The 19,142-nt window shown below is 51.9% G+C and overlaps 8 protein-coding genes across 8 annotated transcripts; 2 read left to right on the forward strand and 6 right to left on the reverse strand.

Moving 5' to 3' along the window:
* Positions 1 to 1,420: 1,420 nt before the first annotated feature.
* K460DRAFT_380206 (NAD(P)-binding protein) lies at positions 1,421 to 2,612 on the reverse strand (the record flags this gene model as incomplete). The annotated part of the gene is made up of 8 exons (XM_040935242.1): positions 1,421 to 1,463; positions 1,511 to 1,687; positions 1,733 to 1,790; positions 1,850 to 1,883; positions 1,935 to 2,163; positions 2,209 to 2,244; positions 2,292 to 2,375; positions 2,425 to 2,612. The coding sequence occupies 8 exons, from the start codon at positions 2,610 to 2,612 to the stop codon at positions 1,421 to 1,423; spliced, it is 849 nt and encodes a 282-aa protein (XP_040784910.1).
* A 955-nt stretch (positions 2,613 to 3,567) lies between these two features.
* On the forward strand, positions 3,568 to 4,457 carry K460DRAFT_420266 (uncharacterized protein; the record flags this gene model as incomplete). The annotated part of the gene is made up of 3 exons (XM_040938071.1): positions 3,568 to 3,624; positions 3,708 to 3,857; positions 3,960 to 4,457. The coding sequence occupies 3 exons, from the start codon at positions 3,568 to 3,570 to the stop codon at positions 4,455 to 4,457; spliced, it is 705 nt and encodes a 234-aa protein (XP_040784911.1).
* Positions 4,458 to 4,465: 8 nt separating this feature from the next.
* K460DRAFT_320286 (Xpo1-domain-containing protein) lies at positions 4,466 to 8,187 on the reverse strand. Its single transcript, XM_040930445.1, has 4 exons — positions 8,020 to 8,187; positions 6,386 to 7,952; positions 5,319 to 6,335; positions 4,466 to 5,270 (listed from the first exon to the last, which is right to left on the reverse strand). Exons 1-4 carry the CDS (start codon positions 8,029 to 8,031, stop codon positions 4,756 to 4,758), a joined length of 3,111 nt encoding a protein of 1,036 aa, XP_040784912.1. The 5' UTR covers positions 8,032 to 8,187; the 3' UTR covers positions 4,466 to 4,755.
* Positions 8,188 to 8,697: 510 nt separating this feature from the next.
* On the reverse strand, positions 8,698 to 10,138 carry K460DRAFT_182920 (S-formylglutathione hydrolase-like protein). The gene is made up of 5 exons (XM_040927071.1): positions 9,643 to 10,138; positions 9,368 to 9,588; positions 9,126 to 9,317; positions 8,885 to 9,072; positions 8,698 to 8,831 (listed from the first exon to the last, which is right to left on the reverse strand). The coding sequence occupies exons 1-5, from the start codon at positions 9,998 to 10,000 to the stop codon at positions 8,804 to 8,806; spliced, it is 987 nt and encodes a 328-aa protein (XP_040784913.1). The 5' UTR covers positions 10,001 to 10,138; the 3' UTR covers positions 8,698 to 8,803.
* Positions 10,139 to 10,276: 138 nt separating this feature from the next.
* On the reverse strand, positions 10,277 to 10,822 carry K460DRAFT_292833 (RNA polymerase Rpb6; the record flags this gene model as incomplete). Its single annotated transcript, XM_040929375.1, has 2 exons — positions 10,277 to 10,433; positions 10,485 to 10,822. 2 exons carry the CDS (start codon positions 10,820 to 10,822, stop codon positions 10,277 to 10,279), a joined length of 495 nt encoding a protein of 164 aa, XP_040784914.1.
* A 375-nt stretch (positions 10,823 to 11,197) lies between these two features.
* On the forward strand, positions 11,198 to 12,964 carry K460DRAFT_398360 (uncharacterized protein; the record flags this gene model as incomplete). Its single annotated transcript, XM_040936201.1, has 2 exons — positions 11,198 to 11,261; positions 11,316 to 12,964. 2 exons carry the CDS (start codon positions 11,198 to 11,200, stop codon positions 12,962 to 12,964), a joined length of 1,713 nt encoding a protein of 570 aa, XP_040784915.1.
* Positions 12,965 to 13,700: 736 nt separating this feature from the next.
* Positions 13,701 to 15,507, reverse strand: K460DRAFT_358972 (uncharacterized protein; the record flags this gene model as incomplete). Its single annotated transcript, XM_040932154.1, has 3 exons — positions 13,701 to 14,291; positions 14,345 to 14,900; positions 14,951 to 15,507. The coding sequence occupies 3 exons, from the start codon at positions 15,505 to 15,507 to the stop codon at positions 13,701 to 13,703; spliced, it is 1,704 nt and encodes a 567-aa protein (XP_040784916.1).
* Positions 15,508 to 17,244: 1,737 nt separating this feature from the next.
* K460DRAFT_380212 (t-SNARE) lies at positions 17,245 to 18,330 on the reverse strand (the record flags this gene model as incomplete). Its single annotated transcript, XM_040935243.1, has 2 exons — positions 17,245 to 17,276; positions 17,328 to 18,330. The coding sequence occupies 2 exons, from the start codon at positions 18,328 to 18,330 to the stop codon at positions 17,245 to 17,247; spliced, it is 1,035 nt and encodes a 344-aa protein (XP_040784917.1).
* Positions 18,331 to 19,142: the final 812 nt, after the last annotated feature.

A 19,142-nucleotide genomic window follows, 5' to 3' on the forward strand; every position in this document is an offset into this window, starting at 1 on the left:
TAAAAGCTGCAGCCTGCACGGCATCAGTGCTCGAATCCGTTGTTGTGCAGACGAGAGGGTCATCGTAAGTTAGCTCAGCCGTTAACCTGGCTGTACGCAATCACTGCAGGCCGCGCTGGGGCACCAAAGCTGGCTTGAGAGGCCATTTACGTCCTTGCGATATCGCAGGGCGACTATTGAAGGCGATTGATTGAAAATAACATGTTGCGGGCAGTTGGAATGCTCCCGTTGTCACCACGCACGTCCTCCTCGAAGGAGCAATATCGGCCGCCTCAGTCAGGCCAACATGTCTGTTGCCAAGCCAATAAAGCCACCTGAAAAGTCAGTCCCCTATCGGCGCCGTCCTTCATAGTCCCTTGTGTGGCCTTGTCAGCTGAAGAGGTCAGACAGGCTCCAACATTGGATCCAGGTTGCACTCGCTCATCTCGACTGCCACTATCTGCCTCTCTTCGTTGGCCCAACGTCAAACATTAGGCCAATCTGCATATCTTCGCTGGCCAACGAACAATAGGCCAATCTGCGACCGACATTGGGAGAACGAGCATCGGCTCATTTCTCCAGCGTATGTCGATGATGGACTTTGCGTCTTTCTTCCAAGATTACCCAATATCCCCTCGTCAGCAGCCACTGCTTCGCTGCACACCAACATTCTACATGCCCACACTTTGAAGAAAATGCACGCCATCTTTCAGATTGAATGCGACATCACGGCTGCTTACAAGGGAGCAACAACCCACCCCTGATATACTGTTTTAGGCGTGCTGTCTGCATGAGGCTACCGCTCGATCGCCTTCATTCCCAAAAAAGTCGGCTGCCTCATGCATGCTCGTGCGGTATCGTGAAGGCGGGGCTTCAATACCCACAGTCCCGGCTCCATACCGTTAGAGTAGTACGGAACAGATCCGAGCCTAGTTGTAGAGAAAGCTAAGCATATGGATGCCCTCAAGCAGAAACAGGACATATTACAATTATTTGTCGCTCCGCATTCGAGATGCAAACCATCACAGCTCTTATTGCAGGCGAGTAGATACCAGGCATCGATATCGATAAGCAGCGATCTATAATCACCCCACGTCGTGTCAAGGGTACCGCTCCTGCCTGATTCACCTAGTCATTATCAAAAACGGCATATACCCACCACCCGGCACACGAAAGCGGCAAGAAACAAGGGAAACACCACTACCACCAATGAACACAGTAGGAGAGAACATTCACACTGAAGACCTGATGACTCCAGATAGGCTACTGCTGAGGCCTTGGTGTAATTAGCACAGTGGTTCGTTTTCGTCCCATGCATCCAGGAATCGATATAAGATTCATCACCGCTTCTCTCCCACCTCTAAACAACATGACCTCGATAACCTCACGGCCCTAAACGGATGTTTCAGATGAACAGCGTTGCACTACTACCAACCATCGCTCAAGGAATTGCGTCGGGGAGCCCGGAACTTTCCTTATGGTATCTGGACAGGGTGTTAGATATTAAAGGACAGTATGATTCAAGACCCACATCTTGAAAAGCGGATCCCAGACGGTCACGGCCCTTCTGGACACGCGGCCATTGGCAAGAGTCGGCGGCTCCAGGAAAAAGTGTTTGTCTGCTGAACACTCGAGAACCCTGCCGTATAGGGACTCATCCTCGAGGAACTTCTCATATGCGCTCACGATTGTCGAAACAGACGTCAAGCTGGAGGTGGTGAGCGATTTCCTGACGCGTAGGCCCTATACTCACCACTCTGGAGATACGGCATCTACCATTTCTTGTGGGATGATGGACGTGTGAACAATTCCTGTCCCTCGTCAACTCTTGCGCAATCACAAACTTCATTACGAAATGGGGGCTTCTTACCCGGGCAGATAGCATTGATGGTGATGTTCTCTTTCTAACGTTTCTCAGTACAAAGGTTTACTGTGGGTAACTTCCAGAGATGTACATTCTTTAGAATACGCGCTGTTGCCCGAACAAAGTTCACAACGGCCGCTTTGGCGCCAGCATATTCCGGATACGATTCATGTGGTACCACAGCGGCCACGCTGGCAGTGGCGATGATTTTCCCTCCAGGTACTGTGTTCTTTCGCATGAAGTGTATCGCCAACTGCGTTCCGTACACAACGCCCTTAAAGTCCACGTCCGTACAGAGCAGATCCGGTTTTGGCGGTATCCTTCGTCAGTTAGCAATCAGCTGCCTGGACGACAAGAGCTCTTACTTGTCAGAGTTGCGGTGTTCGAATATGAAAATCGAGCTAGATGCCATCAGCGGGCATCCTTATACACTTCCTTGGGGACGCACCTTTTGTCGACTATGCCCGCATTGGCACACAACGCATCAATCCTCCCATACTTATCCCAGACCTGCTGGAACATATCCGCCTGACTTAATACTCGTCAACCCAATGCGAAGTACGATCTCAGCATCTACGCACCTGTCATAGTCCGCGACATTGCATTTATGAAAGCTCGACCCTTGACCCAACTCTTCCGCAAACTCTTCGTTCTCGTTGATATCGGCGATGGCCACCTTCCAGTTTTCTTCAACTAGTTTCCGAACAAGCCCCATTCCCATCCCACTATTACCGCCGGTTACAATTGCTACACGAGGTGAAGAAGGCATCTTGGCGATTATGTGAATAGCTTACCGAAGTAGCTTTCTCCATAGCTATATACAGACATCAAAATCACTTTACCATGATGTCACAGTTCACGGGTAGCCTTTACCGTACACCTATCAAGCTACAAGATATACAACCAACCATAGTAGTACCTCTAGTTGACCCCGCGTTGAGGGGTGGGTCGTCAGCAATATCTGGGTGTGGCTTCGGGCCAACGCCTCTTCTCTTCACCTAAGAACACATTCTGAATGCGTTGTCTACTTGCATTAAAGCTGCTTATTCGCGGATTTAGACTCGTTCAATTGCTATCAAAGTCTTGGTCGAGAATACCGTAATCTCTTTTTTCTGGATAACGTTTCCCGATAGTCAGAAAGTTAGAAAGTCACAAACAAATTCCATATCTTGGCGACCAGACAGCTCTCTCATTGGTATCTCGATGATCCCCTAGTTTAAACCTTCGCTTCACCTTTGTTATTGGCTACTTACTTGATAATCACCAGCCAGTCACTCCTCGCTCAATCCCTCTTGTACAAGCTCACACCTTCCTTAACAGGTATCGGAAAAGCTTTCCCGTCGTTGAACCACCATTCCAATCGAAACCAGTGTCGATTGGCCTTGAAACTCAGCCATATCTGGGCACTGTTGGTGTATTGACCCTACTGCGGAGCGCAATCTGAGGTGTAGTGACCACTTCCTTTCATACCAAGCGGGAGCTAACGACCGCGGGGGCGCGGATCTGCACGCTTATGCAAGCCCTACCTGCTGAATTGAGAATAGCGGCTACTATTCTCGAGGGTTTCTGGTGGGGTAAGATAACTAGTTGTAGATTCGTCGATGCTGTCAGATGACAGGTGAGGCAACAAGAGGAGAAGCTTTCAGTGTGTATATAAGGAGGCAGACATGTCGAGTCAAGCGAAAAGTTGGTATCGTTCTTTAAGTAACTTATAATTCATCAAGATGAACGACTTCTACCTCTTCGCAAACTGCAATTTCGTACCAGATAAATACAACGATGTACGCCTACTCCCTACAATCAACCAACACCACTCAAAATCCTGCCAACATGACAATGATGATATAGTAACGAGAAAGTGTAGTGGCAAACCGCATACGACTCCCTCGCAACCTACGTCTTCTCCTCCGAACCCACAACAAAATCCTACTACTTCGGCATCCCCATCGATTACGCGCACGACATGTCCAAAACAACCAGCATGTTTGCTTTCGAAGTATACGGATCACGAGAGGTAACTCCACTTCAGCATCTATCTTTTTTACTAGGAAAAGTCATGCGGCGATGTGATTAATTAATTGACTAATTGACGGACTGACTGATGAATACTGAGCAGGATCTATACACAACCCACCTCACCTCCCCAGCCATGCAAACCTTCCTACAAAACATCCAGCCAGCAAGCACTACCGGCCTAGACCTGGCTCACTACCGCCTAATCGCCGGCTTCCTCGACGCATCGAATACGCGCGCCCCTGCACAGATCATGCAGGATATACGCATAACATGCAATTCTCCTGCTGCTCGTGCAGCTATCATCGACTCCCTAAGCAAGCTCGTCAATACTGTCGACGGATCCGAAGAAGGAACATTGACTTATATGGGCTTTTCTAGTCTTGATGATGATGTTGGGGTGAGGATGTATGGGCGTTGGAGGAGTAGAGAGGACTTTGAATGCTTCATTCGGAGAGATGAGGTGAATAATTTCTGGGCGGGTAACAAAAGCAGTGTACGGGCGATGGAGCAGAGGCTGTATGTACCGAATGGAAAGGGCTGGTTGCATAGGGGGACTGGGTATGCTGGGGAGGACAAGGGAAGAAACGTGAAACTCTAAGGCCTGGTGTGGGAATGACTCAGAGGACTATGTTGAATTTTCCAGAAAACGAACCTTCTGAAACATACAACATCCTGTGTTGATGATTGGGATTGAAAATTATCTTGTTGCATTCTAGCTAGAAACTGAGCTAGTGCTATGGGGGGTTATCTCGAAAACATGCCAAATGCTACCATCCTTTTGGCGCCCGCTACGATGCATATGATGCCGGCCTCCCATGCAGAAAACATTTCGCCATACCATTAGCAAACCCTAAGATCAGTTCTCCTCGCCGAACCTGAGCTAGTCTTAAGGCCTCCTATGCCCTGCTGGACAGCATGCGCTCGACAAATTGAGTAAAGAAGTTTCTCCACTCCTTCTCTTTCTTTGGTCCTTCAAACGCGCCGGCTAGCGTGCGAAGGTATTGGTCTACACCATCGTCACCAACTCCCACACCATTGAGATCACTCTTTAGGCGCTCGACGTACGGCTCGCCAACCTTTTTGATAATCTCGGTCTGGAGATTGGCGGCTTCGAATAGGACCTGCTTGGCCTGCGCGTCTTTGGAGTTAAACCCTGGCGAAGCGGGGATTGACCAGGCGAGAGGCGAGAATCGCTCCACTACGTAATTGTCGAAGCCCGGCAGCGGTGCCTGTGTGGTGATCGGCGAAGTGGGTGTGGTGTTTGCGTTTGGCCCCACTTTGTCGGGGCCACTCCAGACAGAGATCATGCGAATGAGCACAAAGATGGCGAGACGCGCGGTCGGATAATCGTGAGTGTCGCGAGCAAAGGTCTCGATAGACGAGATGACGGGTTCAAAGGTTGCTTGGTTTGCTATATCACGTTAGTGTTGTCACATGAAGCTTCTCGCGGTATTCTTACTATTACTAACGAGCACAGATCCGAGACCATGGTTGAGAACAACAACAATGAAGTTCAAATACTCTCGCCGGAGTTCAGCCAGTTGAATCTCGTCATCTGTGCCTGAGGGAGTCACCGCCAGTGCGGTGAAGATTCTCTGCAGAACCGGAGTCATGACCGTGTCCAAGATGCCAGCGATCTCTGCCTTGAAGGTGAAAATGATCTGACCAAGGACTTTTAGGAAAGTGCTGATTTCGTCCATCGATGAGCTCAACGAGAGAAGTCCTTCGATCCAAGAAGGCAGCTGCTGAAGTAACCGTGAGCCTAGGACAGCGACCATGCGCGAAAAGGCGAAGCGCGCCGCGTGACGGATTGAACCAGAAGTGTTCAGCGACTCGAGGGCGACGAGAATGGCTTCGGATGCTTTGATGAACTCATCTGCCACCTCGCTTTGGGGAACAGCGCTGTTGTTGTTGGTAGGGACCCAGTCGGAATAACCGCGAGCCAACGTTCCGAGTGCCATAATGATGTGGTGGATTTGAAGAATTGCTCGCTCATCACCATTTCTCGCCTGAGGCAGCGTCTGCTGCAAATCAGTGAACAAAGGACTCATAATCGTTTGTGCGTAGAGTTTCTTATTCTCCACCGAGACCGTGTTAGACGAAGCAATGCAGCCAACAGCTTCAAAAAGGTAAAGCTGAGAGTTGAAGAGTGCATCGGCAGACTGATCTTCTTCGTCTGAGGACATCTCATCTTCGGAAGTATCTGGCAGCTCAGCCTTGATTGTAAGCAAGTCACCAACCGCCTGGATAATATTGTACGAGACATTTCCAAGCTGAGCTCGCAGGTGCTTTACTAGGCGCTGGAAGAGGTACCATGATCGCGAGCGGACTTTGATGTGGTTGTTGTGGGTAAGCTGGACAAAGTTCTCCAAAACCTTGGGAATCAGATGAGGATTTTGTTCAAAGAACTGATAGTAGCGGACGCAGATCTCCATGTACTGGAGCTGAACAGCAGGGTGTGGGTAATTTGCAAGACCTAGGTTTTGTTAAAATTGTAATTCATAATCGCGATCTGCAGTGACATACCAGACTCGATCATGCTGTTCATCATACCCACAAGGTGCTGAGCAGCGACAGAAGAAGGCTCACGCTTCGCGAAAAGTCCCTGGTTACGAATCGCCAGCTCTCCAAACAAATACATCTCGTGTAGAGCTAGTTCGAGATCGCGCCAGTTCAACGTTTGATCGCCTTGTGACAAGCGGCCGAACGTGCCATTGACCAGGCGGCTAAGGGTTTCGATATAGTATGGTTCATCGATCGTGGTCACTGTTTGTTGCAGTACATGGAGCCTTCGTCGAAGATCTTGAAATTCTGCTTCATCCGTCTGATCGCCCTCCTCACCCCAGGATGCCGTCTCATCGTACTTCATCTTTGCGATTATAGCGTCCAAAACTGGTGGCAGTACGGCGGCGTATTGAGGTGGTACCGTCCCTGATTTCTTTTGCAGCTTGCGAAGGAATGTGAGGAGGTCGGTAAGGGACGGGATCACGGTGGAACAGACTTCGTCGTATTGGTCGGCGAAGAAACGTAACAGATACGGAGTGAAGATGCGGATGAGGTCATCAGCACGCTGGCGGGTTTGCTCGTCAACTGAGTCATTCTCTAAGATCTTGACGATATCAAAGACAATGTTGTTGACGAGTTTTGCTACTGTCTCCGCGAGATCGTTATCGTAATTTGGACTGTTGAACTCTGCCAATGCCGGGCTGTTGATGAGCTGGCCAACAACTTCCGAAAGGTTCAGGAACAGAATTAGCTCGACCTTGTCTGCGGGAGTCATCTTTTTGCCCACAATCTCAGAGAAAGTGTCAATTGCTGCATCCCGAACTCTTCCCGCCGGACTCTCAGGGTCAGCTATACCTTGTTGGCCGGCCATTTCAAGGAAGGTTTGGATCATGGCTTGGTTCACAATCAAATTGATGTCGGTCCAGCTAACCCAACGTCCGATAGTTTTCAGACACATCTCCACGAGGCCCAGATCTGACTCCCTCCACTTGCCTAGAATCTCTTGCCATGATATTGAGATCTTCTGGGCATCTCGTTGTCGAATAAGGTCTTTCAGCTCGGTATTGCGCTTCTTTTCATCCTCTGGCCTAGCAACCAACTGATCGGCGATCTCGTCGTGTACTTGACCGAGCATACGCAGGTATAGAATTGTGGTAGCGGTGTTGACGCTGCCGATGGTTGCCTGGTCGCCGGCCAAGGCGCGGAAATCGTCGAAGAAGGATTGCCACGAAGAGGGGTATAATGCTACAAAGATGTATGTGATGGTCTGCATCAGCTTATTCTGTATGTGGTTCGTGTCTGCAGCGCTACTGCCTGGCGCATACGACTGCCGTATGTGACCCATGAGTGTCTCCTTGATGTAGGCGAGGCTCTGTTCGTCCAGCCGGTGCTCTTGGACGGCATTGTTTACGAGGTCGAGGGATGTATGGCGAACGAAGTCGGAGGGTCGAGGGTCACGCGTGAAGAGGCTGAGGGCTGCTTGCCATGCCGAGCCTTCGGTCCGCAGCTGGTTCAGGTATTCTATGGCCTGGCCGCGCAGCTGCTGGCTCGACGTGGGGTTCGAGGCGATTTGGATAGCATTTTCAACCTAAATGGGCAACATTAGGAGCAAGTCCAAGGAAATTTGAAAGATCATGTATAGGATGTGCACGTACCTGGGCCTCCATTTCCTCCACCGTCTGGGTGCGGGACAAGTTTGGTTGAGTCACGAACAGTACTGAGGGTGTTCAACTATAGGAATGGGCATCGGAGGTAGTGGCGGAGGTAGTGACAAGGAGGAGAGAAGTCGAGTGATGCTACCGGGTCATTGGACAGGGCGAGAGCTGCATGCTGAAAGCGTTACGGAGGTGAAGGTAGAGGCTGCGGGGCACAAGGGTCTGACGTACGGACTGTGCAAGGGATATCGGTGGGGAGAGAAGGTGAAACTATGGTCGAGTAGACTAAGCAAAGAATCCAACCACTTGATATGTGCCAGCTGTTTAGTTCTTTGTCACCGTGTGTGGAGCGAAAACATTACATGCGCGGTGGAAAGTGGCAGCGCCAAGGCCGGTGGGCTGCTCTGGTGCCCAATTTCAGCGTGTGACACGTGCGTTCAAATTCACCCCACCAACTTCTTTCGACGGCCAGAGCTCCGGTAATGAGATGCTACACGTCTTCAGTATATTGCCCAGTTTGCAACAAAACCTGAAAAGTCTCCGTAAACTAACGCAGGCGACTTCCGAAGACATATTACCCACAAGTACTACTTCAAAGCATGTTCAAGATTAAGATTTTTAGAGGCTGCTGATATTCCTTGCCCTATGCTGTAACTTGATATATTACAAGATGAATTTGTACGCTTGAAACAATCGGATCAAGATTCACACTGCACGAAAAAGTCTATTTCGAGCAATCGAATAGTTATTAGCGATACGCTATTTGTGAAGGTGAATTTAATTTCTACAGCATTTGTTTGATACCCGAACTGCTTCTGTAGTAGTGAGTAGGTGAGCCACTGATCGAGTGGGCGTGTGCACTTACTATGCACCCAAGTGCTTCGCCGCCCACGCAACGTGATCGTCGGCAAATGTAGCCATAAAGTAGTAGCTGTGGTCATAGTCGGGTTGCATGCGTAGGTTGATGCCCTTCTCGTTGCCAGCGCCTTTGGCTGCCTCGATGAAGTTTTCCGGAAGAAGTTGCTTCTGCTTGTAGAAGTTGTCTCCAGTGCCCTGTACATAGTTAGCGAGACTTGACCCAAGATACTGCGGCCTGCGACACGCACCACGTCGATGAGAATCTCCAATGGTCCCTTCCATTGCTTCACGAGTTCTGTTGCGTCATGCTCCTTCCACTTTTGCTGCTGGTCGTCGCCAAAGTATCCCTTAAACGCTTTCTGCCCCCATGGGCAGTTGATGGGGTTGGCAATGGGCGCGAAGGCGGAGACGGACTTGTACTTTCCAGGGTTCTTCAGGAACTAGTAGCGTGGTCAGTAGTGCTGTTCGTCTTTGGTCTGGGCAGACAAACCAGTGTTAACGCGCCATGACCACCCATGCTGTGGCCTGTGATGCTGACTCTGCTCGAGTCTAGCTCTTTGAACGACGAGAAGAGTGCCTCGGGAAGCTCCTTGGTGATGTAGGAGTACATGTTGTAGCCCTTTGTCCATGGCTCCTTGGTTGCATCAACGTAGAAGCCTGCGCCTGAGCCGAAATCGTAGGCCTCGTCCTCGCCCTCGATCTGAAGCCCCCCTGTGCCGTGGGTTAGTTGGGTGCTCACAAGTCAATGGTGCGGTTTACACGCACTTGGTGATGTGTCGGGATACACAATAGCAATGCCGTGTTGAGCTGCGCCGTGCTGGAAGAAACCCTTTTCGGAGCAGTTGTTGCCGGTGCAAGTCAACCCAGAGAGGTAGAAGAGTACGGGGACCTTCGCTCCAGACTTCAATGCCTGGGGAGGTAGAAACACATTGAGCTCCATGTCTGTGTTGGTGCTTGAGGACTTGTGCTTCAGCTTGAGAAGCTTGCCTCCAAAGGAGGCGATGGTGCCAGTGGTTTCGAAAGACATGATGGATGCAGTACTATGGTGGATGAAGCGCGTAGTAGGAGAAGACAGAGAGAAACAAAGTCGTGGGCGTCTGAGAAGTTTTACTAGCTGTCGCATTGGGTGACGTTGTTCCTGTGGTTAGTGCGGGGAGATGGTGGATAGCTCCCTGCCACAGGCTACCAGTACCCCACCTTCACTAAACTTTGGCTGGTTTGAGGAATCGGGTCCGCAATCACACCTGGGCACACGGAGAAGGCTTGGAGAAAAGCGGAATTTCGGCTGTGATTCGGGATTCAAAGATACGCAACCACCTTGCAGACGCCTTTCGCCGAACAAGGCCCGTTTTCCACCCATAAACATAAACTCCAGCCCAATGCAGCCAATCAAACTCGTTCATGTCAAAAGCTCTTCGCACGTCCAATCCTCGTAGTATCCGTCAGGCAGATACCGCCGCACCACAAGCGGGATCTTCTTCTCTTGCAGTTCCTTGGCAGCGATCTGGAGAGGATCTGTCATGCCTTCGACGTCTATCAGCACCGGAGCGTTACCACTAGAAGTACTATCAGCTTAAGTCTGCGTGGTCTCGCGTTGTCCTATTCACCTTATCTGCAGCGCTCTTGTACCCAGTACACGCGCTCGCTCGTATTTGGTCATGTATGGCGTTGTTGTGCGCTTGTCGTTGTCGACTCTCTTGGACTTTTCGCTCTCGACTGTGTTGTTCGCTTTTTCTTTTGCGGAGGCCGCTGCACTAGCATCGCCTGCCACGACGACTACATCGTCGTTTGGATCCACTGCGTCTGGGTCTTCGCCCCCGCCAGCTTCGTCCGCGTCGTCGTCGAGGATATCGGGCTCAGCCTCTTCGTCGAATTCGATGGCAGGCTCACTGTTCAAGTCAGTTGCTGCTGCAGGACCTTGTGCTAATACCCAAACGATGCGCATGCGCTGTGCTAGAAGAACAAGGTAGACTATATACATATACGTACTCGTAGCCACCATCCCCGTAACCGTCGTCTCCACCGTAGTCAGACATGATGGCGGTCGGTAAACGTGCGTGTGTGTGTGTGTGTCTGGGATGTAGATCAGGCCGCAGAGTCGGTATGGGAGGTTCGACTGTTAACTGGGGACAGGCGTTCTGGTTTGCAGCGCGAAGTCAAAGAAGAATCGCGAACAAAAAAGCCAAAGCTTCAACAGGGATCCGGCCGCCCCAGGGCTTGGCAGGCGGAATCTTGGCGCAAAAATTAAAGTGGGTGTCAAGTTGCGACCCGCTACCCTTGGACATGCGCCTCTTGTCAACCCAGAGCTTGATGTACCGCGATGGCTTTGAAACGCAAGTCGTTGGGCGATGGCGGCGCTGTGCCGCAGAAGAAGTCTCGAATAGGTATGCTGTTCTCACCGCCATGACGTTTTCAATCAATCTGACCTCCACCCTCAGATGCTGCCGATGAGACTCCCGACGTGGACTGCGTGTCGGATGGTTCGGGTGACTACAAGGTCAACTATACCGACACGGGTGAACGAAGAGCAGAGAGCGAGGCCCGCCGACAGTGGAACTATGTCTGCCCAGTCCAAGGCTGCGCACAGCGCTTCAACCGCCCATGTCGTCTCGAGTCTCACATGCGAAGCCATAACAAGGAACGACCATTTGCTTGCACCGAACCAGGCTGTGACAAGACATTCCCTCGCAAAGATCACCTCCAGCGACATCTAAAGAATGCCCATAGCGACCCGGTCGCCGAACGAACTTACATCTGCGACTGGAGTGGATGCGGGAAGAGCTTCACTTCGAACGGCCGGCTCCAGCGACACAAGGACGTCCACGAGTCCAAGTTCTACTGCACCGACTATCCTCCCTGTAACGAGGCGTTCAGAAAACAGAAGGCTTTGGACGCACATATCAAGAGTCAGCACCAGGAAGTAAAGCCGTATTCGTGTACCTCTGTCGACGTAGAGACGGGAGAGAGATGCACAAGTGGTTTCCAGACTGAGGGCGCGTTGCAGCGGCACATGGACAAGGTGCATTCCGACGGACAAGAGGAGGGCCATTTCTGCATGCTTTGCATCCCACCAGGTGCTGAGACGGAAATTATGCAGACTGAGTCTGGCCACACGATCACGATACCAACACAGCCGCTGTCTTTTGCAACCAACGAGGAGCTCGTGGCACATACCGAGGAACATCACCCACCCATTTGCTCTGAGTGTGGCCTGAATTTCAAGAATACATCCGCGCTTAGGGCCCATTTCGACACCGTTCACGCCGATCCAGCAGAACAACCGCGATTCCCGTGCCCGAAGCCAGATTGCGATAGCGTTTTTAATCGCAAACACAACCTTAGTGTCCACATACAGACCGTTCATGACAAGCAGTCTAAATTCTTCTGTGCCGCGGACGCTCTTCAGGAGTCCAAGCATGAAGACCTCAAGGCCTGGAATGGCGAAAATGCTTGCGGGGCAGCTTTCAAGGCCAAGTCGTCTCTCGATCAGCACGTCCGAACACACCACCTGGGGCTGGGCAACCGCAAGCAGCTCCGAAAAGCAGCAAAGTCAAAAAAGAAGCCGGATCCTTCGATGCTTACTCTACTCACTGGCGTGGGATACGACAGAGGCAGAGAGGTTCCCTGTTTGGTCAAGGCCTGCGAGTACCGCTTCTACCTAGACCGCGATCTGCGCCGCCATCTCCGCGCTGCGCACTACATCCCAGAGGAGTATGTAGAGGAAATGATTCAAGAGCGCGACGCGATGACTGGTGGCCAATTCTGGATTGGTGGCCTCGACGAGTCGATGAACATGTTTGAGTCGACGGAGCCAAGTATGCCGCAGACTCCGGCCCCTTACTTCACTGACGGTGGTATTCCGACAATGTCCCATCTCGATGGGCAACCAAAGTCCATCGACCCCCATTTTGGCTACTTTGACCAGCAATTCGATCACCTCCAAGTTGCCTTGCTCGACGAAGACGCTGAGATGGATATGGCTATGGGCTTGGGCGATCTGGCGCCTGCGACGGATGCGCAGGAGGGTCTGCAGTGGGATATGCTTGCCCCGGTGGAGCAGTACAATATCGATCAAGCTGGGCATTGAGTGTGGATTTTGTTCTCAGCCAAGGCCGTCTTGTAATGACGAGGGAACAAAACATGGATGAGCATGTTAGGGATGAGTAATGATGTACACGAATATGCTAGAATAGCGATATACCCAGATGATATTACAAGCTCAATTTTATACTCTTTGTCCATCCTCGTTAAATGTAAAGTGCCCGTCCTTTCCCAGGGTGCTATTGATATTGCGATGTGGAAAATATATAGATGTTTCATTCGGTAGATACAGTACAACTCTACTATAGCCTCGTTACCCTTCATATGCTCATCATGCGTGTAATATACCCCCACCCCCTCTATCCAACCAACATCTGCTGCAATTACCCCCTACCTGCCTGCCGCTTTATATCTAGTCAAGTGATGAACCATGTATGCTCCTCGCGACCGCCGTAGAAAGGGAAACGCGCGTACATGCGTGGTGGGTATATAAGACGATGTAAAGCCTCCGGTAAGTGAAAAAAAGGAGATAGAAAAAGAACAAAGGGTTGTCTTTATAGAGAATGCGCCGCGCTGATAGGTATGCTGGAAAGCCAAGGAGAAAGAAGAAAGTAGGAATGCCAGATGGCGTGGTGGCGGAAACTCCATGTACGCCATGCTATGCGCCAGGAAATAAGACGCCGATGTTATACGCTTATGCATCTATGGTGCCTGCCGATTGAGAAATGCGTTTCGTCCGTAAAGGCTTGATGATGCGAGGCGAAGGAATAAAGATGGCCCGCTTATGCTGCGGCCTTGACGTACTGAGCTAGCGAGCTCGACTCGGAGATGGGGGTAACTGTCTCCGTCTTCTGGAGTGGCCAACTCTCATGCTCGAGTTTCGTTTGCAGAGTGGTGCTGTGCTGTTCTTCCCAGTCTCGCCGCCACATTTCGAATCGGAGATCCCATCTCTGCAACAACCTCCGTCTCCGAACTTCAATGATGCCCTCCAGTTTTCCAGCTTCTTTGGTGTACTCGGCTTCGCATTTAGCCTTTTCTTTCTCATGGGTTTCGTCCATTTGGTCGAACTCTTCCTCCTGTTTCCGTAATCTGCGTTTCGTTTCCCTTTCTTGCCTGGCCCTCAACACATTAATCGCATTCTCATGTTTCCTCGGTAGATTTTGCTGTATCGTTCTTTGCCGGTCAAGTTTTCTGAAGTCTTCCTCACTTACGGCGTGCGCATGCTCTGGGTGATTTGCATTTGTACCTAGGCAATAAGCTTCCATGTGCTTCAACGCCGTAGCTACATTCTGCGTCTCCTGGCTCTGTGCCTTGCGGAGGTCGTGTTCGGCAATGATCTGCAGTTCCTCCAGGTGTTCGAGGTCTGTAGCATGCTGCAGGATATGAGTAAGCTGACAATAAGCGCCATATAGCAACCGGGACCTACCTGTTCCATTCTGTCACCCTTGCTAGTTTCGTGTTGGAGTGTGAGCCATTTAAGCGAGCATTGATAGTGTGCTGAGAGCGCTTTTCGCTGATTACACTCGAAGGCTGCCACCCGGTCGAACTGCTCCTTCTGTTGGACTTTGAAGCTCTTGAACGCCTCATTCGCCAGCGCGGAATCGATGTTGATTGCTTCGTGCCTGCTACGCTGGACAGGTGTGTTTGGTGTCACCGGGGTGGTTGAGGTGTCTCCCAACGGGCGGGGGAGATCGACCGACGACATGCCATCTTCGCAATAGCCAGAGTCGCGCGGAGAGCCAACATCAGGCGACTGCATTTCGCCAGTCAAAACGAGATCCGTTTCTGCCTTTGTCAAGACTTCCTCCAGTACTGTGCGTGGTAGTGCCTTCCCACAGCAATTCGGTACTGTGCGTGCCGCACTCTGCAGCGCTTCCTGAACATGTATGCGAATAGCAAGCGCAGAAAGCGAGTGGCCGCATTCAAGCTTGTCGCCTCGAGACTTGCTGTGGTGTCCATGGTGGGACCGTGAAGTGCAGGAGCTATAGAGCGTCAGTGTGATGTGACGTAGGACGAGTGTGTGTCATGGTACCTGGAATCTTTTCTAAACATGGCAAATAGACCTGAGCCGCGCTTCCTCCGTGGCGCGCGACTCTGTAGTGAAGAAGCACTGGAGAGGGTGGACGGTGCAACAGACAGGGTCGAAGTGGAATGCCTCTGCTGGCTGCCTGGCACCTGCCCTTCCATGGCCTGATCATACTTGTCAACAGACAGAGAAGTGCGCGCGAGCTTTGGAGGCACCCTCTGTGCTGGTGAACGGTCAGGCGAGTAAATTTGGTCTCTGGACGTTCGTGAGGGTGCAGATGTGAAGCTTGTCGACTGGGTTTCCTGGGAATGGATCGACATGGAGCTTCGATGATCGCTGTCCACAGTCAGGGTAGACAGCGCTCTAGAGATGTCTTGCACTGGGCATAGAAATCGATAAGGGTCCTGGATGCCCGATTCGCGAGCAAGCAAGGCCAGCTCGGCGTCCACGTCGTCTTCATTTTGGTTCACGGGGAGATTGAGCGCTTCCGAGAGATAGACGGCATCGGCGAAGATGAGCGCTGTGCCAAGAGCGACAGGGTCGTCTCCTGTGTGTTCACGCATTGCGCCGGAGCGCGCATCAAGTTGATGTGTGTAGTGGCGACTCTAGGAGGAGTCCGACCTGGACATGCGGGCGGGAGCGTCGTCTCTTGTCAATGCCAGAAGTCGCGTTGGAACTGGGCAGCCAGCGCACAGTCTTGCTTGGACGGGCGTAGAGGAGCAGCAGGAGCAGGAGCAATTGCGGAACAGGTGTCAATCTGTCAAGTCAAGTCAAGTCAAGTCCAAGTGCGTGTCGGTGAGGGTTGGGTTGGGTTGACGTCTGAAGGGCGCTAACAAATGGAAGACGCCCACTCTAATCATCTGCTGCTGGCTGATGAGAGTGCCGCACATCCCATCTTGCCTGCCGGCGCCTGGTCTGGCTCGCTAATGAAATAGGACATTCTTACCCGCCATTTGCGCATATCTCGCTGGCCCGGATCGAAACAACGCGCGCTGCCTTCGAAACATGTCATTGCGTTTTCCCCACCCTTGCAGTCCCGCGGCTGGCTGCAGTGGCACCCTCTCTGCAGCCTCCCGACCGAGGTTAAGCCGTGCTTGTTCAAAGGGTCGCACGCCCACGGTTCCTCAATCTCGATACGGATTTATTGTGGGCATCTAGACTGGCCGTCATACTGGCGCTGCAGTCGACCATGGTACCACCATAGCTATACCCGCGCTGATGACTCGAGGGTGGCCGAAGTTCCGTTCCACTCCGTAACCTCACCGCTCTCCTAGTCAATCTCGACATGCGACGAAACCGACAGGGGTCATAGAAATGACCGGAACGCAGCTTCATTTCTTCTACAAGAATTCCTGGAAAGTGGCGGACTCATTGGCAGGCGTTGGGTCGACCTGAGGCAACACACAAAAACGGGCAGTCTTCACCTTCCTCCAGGCCCAAGAGCCGCCCTGTACGAGGCGGAAACCTGCTGCAATCGACTCTGATATCTTTCCAACCTTCCTTCCGCCTTGCCCTGCGGGTAACCGTACAGCTTCCGGTATTCGGCATGACGATCGATCGAGGGACCGGTCACAGACGGCATCTGGAGGACAGACTCGCCGTTTATCACTTGCCCTGACCCAGGATTCAGGCAGAAACCCCCCTTAATTATTCATCACATTTCGTGGCCACTTGCCACACCGTGTGAATGGCACACTAATCTAGGGGTTTGATATGAGAAGGAATCAAGTGACTTGATTAGCTGGCCCTTTCATCTCGACACGTTGGCACTTTTGGAGCCGCGCGCTCGCATTCGCATCTGATATCCGTGCAAGGGATAGTGCAAAGTCTCTACAGGAACCGCAACAGTGCGACGTGTACATGAACACATAGAGTCTATTTCAAGCCTTGTGTCATCAAAGTACTACCGACCTAAGCGACGAACGAGTGCCGGATGTGCTCCGCATATGCAGCCAAGATTCAGTGTATGCAACTAACGGTTTGTGTGCACAGATGCAGATCGATCTACGTATCAGATGGACCTAGTTGGTGGCGGGGTGCTACTCGAGGGATCCATCTCTGCAAGGAGAGAATATCTATTAAAGGGACTAGACGGAAGGTTCGTACGATATCCGTAGTGACGATATAGATGCGAAGCGAAGGCAGAGACGTATGTATACATAAAAAGAGATATAGTGCCATGTGCAACAATTGCACGTTCCATGAATCGCCAGGCCGACTGCTGCTGCTGATGCGTCGCCCGTTTCTCCCTAAACGCCGAGTAATATGCGAATGGTCTTGAAGAAGCTAAAAACGAACATCTACCCAGAAATAAGGACCCATAGTAGAAAGACTGTATCATGTTAGCAAGATATCCAATGTTGCGGGTTTGCGGCACACATACATATCATCAACACGCCAAACATCTTCGCAACAAGCCACCTGTTGCCTTGGACCCGACTCCAGTACTTCATCAGCTCTCGCTGAGCACCCTCAACATTATCTACGACATCCTCGGTATTTGCGTCTATCCGCTGAATTTGCTCGCCCTGTTCCGACACCATTTGAGCCAGTTGGCTGAAGATGCCTCCTAGCTCTTGGATGGTAGACTCTATCGACTCTATCGCTCGCCCTCGCTCTTGGATATAAGCGTTCTGCGGTTGCGCCTCCTCCATTAACAGTAACTGTGTGTCTGATTGCGGGCCACCTCGAGTGAGCGCTGACGATCCTGATGGTTCAAGGGAGAGCAGGTCTTGCTGGGCAGCGTTCGTGTTCCTGCCAAACCCTCCAGGCGAGCGTCCTCGCTGGGGTGTCTGGTACAGAGGAGAATCGGTTCTGCCGGGGTCGTGGCTGCTATGTGATTGCGCCGCAGCAGATGACAGAAACTGTTCTGTCCGTGACCTCGAGGCCTGCATGTTCTTGGTCCTGACCTCCAATACGTCCTTGAAGTTGGTTCCCACATTCTGCAGCTTGTCCTTCAACAGCAAAACCACGTTGCTGTTGTGCTCTCCTTCCTGATCAACCCCGGGTTTCACTTTCGGGTGTTGCTTGATGTTCATTTGCTGCAGAGTCTGCACCTGGCTAGACAAAGCAGTCATGTCCTGCTTGATGACGAAGGTGAGCTCGTCAAACTCGACGGGCCGGTCATCGAACAACGTTTTGCGCTTGGCGAGTTGTGAGAGGCGCTCCAATTTCTGCATGGTGCTCGCAACCCCTCGCGCCACCTCGGCGGCATTGCGCGCAAACTCTGAGCGTTGGCGCTGAGGATTGCCATTTGCTTGCGTCTTTTCTTGTGCTGTGAGGAGTGACTGCCGCTGCGCACCCGTCTTGGATTGCGCCTGCCGTCGCTGCGCCTGGGCAAGAATGGACCGAAACTCCTCTGTGCGGTCCTGTATCGAGACGGCCATCGTGGATGTATGTTTTGGGGGTGGTGAGGGCAGAGCCGGGTGGTGGGTGGAATTAGGGGAAGACGGCGGTGCCTTCGGGAAGGGTGACCAAGCGCTGCGGATGCGCTGGAGTGGCCAAACTTGTAATCGCTCGAGGGTCAACTGCGTCTACTCGTTGTTGCACTCTGTGTCGATCTGGTGGGAGAAGTGGAAGGGGACCGCGACCGGGACTTGGTCGTGCTACAAGAATCTGGCCGCTTTCAGGGTGCGCAAGGGACGGGGGGCAGCCTGTGTCTTTCCCTCGGGGCCTTGTGGGGGTACGGCGGGGGCCCAGTGTGAGTATGGGTTATGAAGGTTGTTGAGAGGGCTGGGTGGTATAAAGTAGAATAAGCGTTGGGGCTCTTCGAGACCTGGATGGGGGAACGTGGTTAGTTCTTAGAGCGGTCCATGTCCGAACTTGGAGACGCCACGGCTGACCATGTGTGGCTGTACAAGGAGGCATGCGTAGAGTTGGCGTCAGTCGAGCAAATTAGAGACATGTTTGTCATTACATCCACGCTCTCTACCCTTCTTTAATCCCGAGTTTGCATTGTAGGCATTATTACTTTACTCTGGCTGCTAAGGTTGCGCTCAACTGCTGACGTACCTTGCCGGAAGCTTGGTTTGGTCCTCTCCCGAGCCGTGACAACCTGAGCTCCACCCTCCGCCATCACTCCTTGTATTGCATCTCCTTCGACACGGCCACAGCGCGAGACACTGGCGATACGCACATCCCGTTCCTGCGAGCGGCATTTCACTCCTTGCATGCGCTGTAGAATATAGCAGCATCAGGG

This window comes from Cucurbitaria berberidis (assembly GCF_010015615.1).
Source record: "Cucurbitaria berberidis CBS 394.84 unplaced genomic scaffold K460scaffold_5, whole genome shotgun sequence".
NCBI lineage: Eukaryota > Fungi > Ascomycota > Dothideomycetes > Pleosporales > Cucurbitariaceae > Cucurbitaria > Cucurbitaria berberidis.